The sequence below is a fragment of the Pongo pygmaeus genome, chromosome 16, assembly GCF_028885625.2.
Source record: "Pongo pygmaeus isolate AG05252 chromosome 16, NHGRI_mPonPyg2-v2.0_pri, whole genome shotgun sequence".
Lineage (NCBI taxonomy): Eukaryota > Metazoa > Chordata > Mammalia > Primates > Hominidae > Pongo > Pongo pygmaeus.
The window spans coordinates 45,510,118-45,514,126 of NC_072389.2; the positions used below are offsets into that span (position 1 = coordinate 45,510,118).

Below are 4,009 nucleotides of genomic sequence, written 5' to 3' on the forward strand. Positions count from 1 at the left end.
GTACGCGGAGCGGGGCGCAAGCTGAGAGCTGGAACGTGGTATCTTCCCTCTCCCTCTTACCGTCCCCTCCCAGAGGATAAACCAAGGCCTGGAGTCCGAAGCCCGGGCTGCTGTTCCACCTGTCACTTCGGAGCCTCGGGGCGGAGCGGGGAGGTGCCAGAGTTGACAGCTCGCGCTCCGACCGCCCCCTTCTAGCTCGGCACTCCGCCTCGCACAACGCCGTTCCCCCTTTTAAAGAAGTGCCCGGGGCTCCAGTCTACGCCGCGCCAGCCCGCAAGGGGTCGCGGCGACGTCGCCCGTTTAAGAGCCAGCCTCCCTTAACTCTCTCTTAACGGGGCGTCCCGGCCGGGTTCGCGGCTCCCGGCAGCCGCCGCCTCCCCTCGCGGCACTTCCGGACCCCGGCGTCGCCCTTTTAAGGGGCAGCCCCCAGCAGCGCTCTCCCCGCCCCCTGTTGCCGGCGCGCGAGGCGGGGGAGCCGGGCTGGAGCGGAGCGCGCGGTCCGCGCGGCCACTGGAGACCAGGCGGCCGGCGGCCGGGCAGGCGGCGGCGGAGCGCGCGGCGGCGTGGCGGCGGATGGGGACGCGGAGCCGGGCGGCTGTGGCGGCTGTGGCTGTGGCGGCGGCGGGGAAGCAGCTGACGGGCCGGCGGCGGCGGCGGCGCTGGCGGCGGTGACTGGTCCAGGCCCCGGCGGCGGCTGCAGCGACGCGGTGGCGGGCTGCGGGCGGGCGGCGTGAGGAGCGGCGGCGGAGCGCGGGGCCGCCGGGAACCGAGGGCGCCGGGCCGCCCCCTGCCCAGTCCTTGCAGGCCGCCAGGCCCCCTCCAGCCGGGGCCGTGGAGCACCGGGGCAAAGGCCGGGGCCCCCCCATGAAGGAGCGCGACGCGGCCCCGGCCGAGCGGGGCAAGCCGGCCACCTACACCGGGGACAAGAAGGCGAAGATGGCGGCCAAGACCAACAAGAAGTGGGTCCGGCTCGCCACCGTGTTCGCCTACGTGCTCTCCGTGTCGCTGGCCGCCATCGTGCTCGCCGTCTACTACAGCCTCATCTGGCAGCCGGTGGGCGCCGGGACCTCGGGGGGAGCCGTTGGCCCGCCCCCCGGCGGCTCCAACGCCACTGGCCCGTCTGGGACTTCGGGGGCGGCGGCGGCGGGGCCCAATACCACTGGGTCGTCCCGCCGCGAGGCGCCGCGCGACGCTCCCCCACTGCAGGCGGCGCGACCGGCGCCTCCGGAGCCCCCTGCGGACAGCCCCCCGGCCGGGCCGCTCGAGCGGCCTCGGGGGCCGGACGAGGACGAAGAGGAAACGGCGGCGGCGCCCGGGAGTCGTTGAAGCCCTCCGCGCTGGAGGCCGCCGGGAACCATCCTCCCCAAGCCCAGAGGCAAGACTTCGCAGCCGGATGGGGTGGAGAGCCCGCGGGAGTGACCCCCGCGGGAGTGACCCCCACGGGAGTGAACGCCCCTCACACTCTCACCATCGCCGGCTGGCCCCGGAGCGGGAGGCCTGCAGCCAGATCTTCAGCCAAGGGACCACGATTCGCCGGGGGGCTGGGGGTTTGCTGCCCGGACCGTGCTGCACCAGGGCCCTGAGCCGTAGGGGGATGGGGGGAGGGGTGGGGAGATCCCGGCACCAAACCCTTCTGCGCCGCTCGCTCTGGTGTATCCTACATGCAAGGGTGACTGGGGCTTTCCCCCAAGACTCAGGGGAAGGATGGAGCTGTAGGGGCTCTTTTTAAGTAAGCTGAAGCTCTCGAAAGGAGGAGGGCACCAAAAGTAGTGGAGCTCAGGTACGTCAACCTAGTTGCAGTGGCCAGAGATGCATTAAATTTCTAGATCCCTGTATATAGTTGTTGACATATGCACTAGAAGCTATAATCACATAGAATTCTATGTATATCCTCCCACACCCTGGGTAGCTACTGACTGAAGGGGTCAAGCAAGGGCTATTTGCTGTCCCCCAAAGTACACCTGGCCAGAAGGGCACAAACACGGCTTCTTAAATCACTCACTTTCTCCTGTTCCCCTTCTATTTCTGAAATATAAGTTTATGACGTTCTTTCACAAAAGAGTATAATCATTCTTAGACTGTTGACATGGCTGTGGAAAGCCTTAGGAGAAGTAGAAGCAATTTAGGGAGGGTGGAGAATGTACTCATCCCGTCTTCTTTCCATCCTAGTGCCCCCACCAAAGAGGCTTCTTGTTGCAGCCCTCAGTATCTGGATATGGGCCAGGGAGGAAGGAAGGGAAAGAGCAATGCTGCTGTGCTTCAATCCTGGCCTTCCCCTCACAGAATTCTTTTAGGAAGAGCAAGCTTTTGTAAGTAGAGTGGCAAGTGTTTTTATCTTTTTTTTTTTTTTCCTGCTCCTCAAAATGTTGTCTTGTTCCGGCAATCACTTTTGCCTTCCCTCTTTCCCGAGCGTGTAGTGACAAAGCCCTGCGATTTGGGATGAAATCTGTTGTGACACCAGAGCTTTGATTACACATCCTCTGGTTTTGAGTTATTCTACAGAATCAGAAAGGCTGGAAGGTGGGCTTCACACTCAGGATTGTGCTTTGAGAGCCAGCTAATAGACCAGCCAAGGGAAGGTTGAATTGTCTGTCTTTACCTTTCGCGATAAGCCCTACTTAAATGCAGCCTGTAATTGTATAAAGGAGATGAGAAACATCAAGAGAAATGACATACGTGTAGCTCTGGGGTAGCAAGAACTAGACTTCCTCAATTTGGATTCCATTTTTTTCTGCCACTTGCTTTTAGGCAATTGAGTGTGGGTAGTGATGAGATATCAAACCCCTTAGTGTTTCCTTTTTGGGAAATGAGGCACTATTTTTTTTTTAAAAGACAACTTACCCACCTGAGTCCTGAAACAGTTTGTCTCTCCAGTTTTCTGGCCTATACTCTAGTTAGCTCTGATCCAAGTTTACAGGACAACAGCCTTGCTTTAAGCTATGTCCTGTTGTGGGCACGATAATAGCAACTGAGCTGTCACAGCCTACCAGCAGGCTGGTAACACCTCCAGGGTCTCTAGAGCAGATTTCTTAGCAGCTGACTAGGACTTCAGTCATTGGGAAGCCTATGAGGCCTTTACATTTTTGGTGTGAGATGGGGAAGAAACATAAAATGCCACTTTATAACTTCGATAATAGCCTGTAATTTATATTTACTGTGTGAATTTTTAGTCCTATATTTTAATAATTTGTAAATTGATCTCTTATTCCAAGAATCCTTTGAACTTGTAGAACATCTGGGAGTCCACTTCCCTGTCCTCGTCCTGATCCCTGCTTTCTGGACTGTTTAAATCCTCTTTGGGATGGATCAGAGAGTCTAGAGAGGCCACTCATAGGTCCAGCTGCTGGCCTCCTGACTCTCCAAAGCCTTCACTGGAATTGGGACATTTGCTCCAGCCCTAGCTGTGAACATGACCAGAGACATTATTTATAATTCAGCCATTTAAGATATACCTGTACTCAAAAAGTCCTGTATATTTTTTAAAAGTTTTATTTTTCAGGTGAACAAAAATACATCCTAAGAACTCTGCCTAAGCCTGTGTAAGTTGATCATTTCTCTTACTGTGCTTCGTGGGGATGGAGTAGAGGTTGGAAGAGTAAGTGGTCTGAGGTGTGATGGATGGTGATTAATAGGTTGAGGAGGAAAAAGCAATTGCCCTGCTGTTCTCAGTGCCTGATGGCTTGAATGAATTGATTAGCGAAGGGTGGCAGAATCCATCTTAGTCGGGAAGCAATCCCGGGGTGGAAGAACAGTGATCTCTAGCTCAGCCACCTTTTGCCAACCTTAAACAGGCTGAGAAAAAGTTGTGCTTTACCAGAGCAGATGCCTAGCTGACAAAGCTAAGGGACCAGTAGGCATGAATATTAAGATTTACTGCAAACATTTAGCTGGCTAAGCACTGAGGTGAGGATAAGCTGCCTGATAGCATCACTGTCCTCACCTTTCAACCATTGGCCTCTAGATAACTCAAGAAGTGCTAACACCAGAAAGGCAGGTGTATATCTGTGGT

At 56.6% G+C, this 4,009-nt stretch overlaps 1 protein-coding gene across 1 annotated transcript; it reads left to right on the forward strand.

Moving 5' to 3' along the window:
• Positions 1-314: 314 nt before the first annotated feature.
• On the forward strand, positions 315-3,530 carry INAFM2 (InaF motif containing 2). The gene is made up of 3 exons (XM_063652584.1): positions 315-1,375; positions 2,170-2,309; positions 3,213-3,530. The coding sequence occupies exon 1, from the start codon at positions 865-867 to the stop codon at positions 1,324-1,326; it is 462 nt and encodes a 153-aa protein (XP_063508654.1). The 5' UTR covers positions 315-864; the 3' UTR covers positions 1,327-1,375; positions 2,170-2,309; positions 3,213-3,530.
• Positions 3,531-4,009: the final 479 nt, after the last annotated feature.

Excerpts from the sequence above, each read along its gene's own strand:
- INAFM2 (XM_063652584.1), top strand. The coding sequence starts at position 865 with ATGAAGGAGCGCGACGCGGCCCCGGCCGAGCGGGGCAAGCCGGCCACC.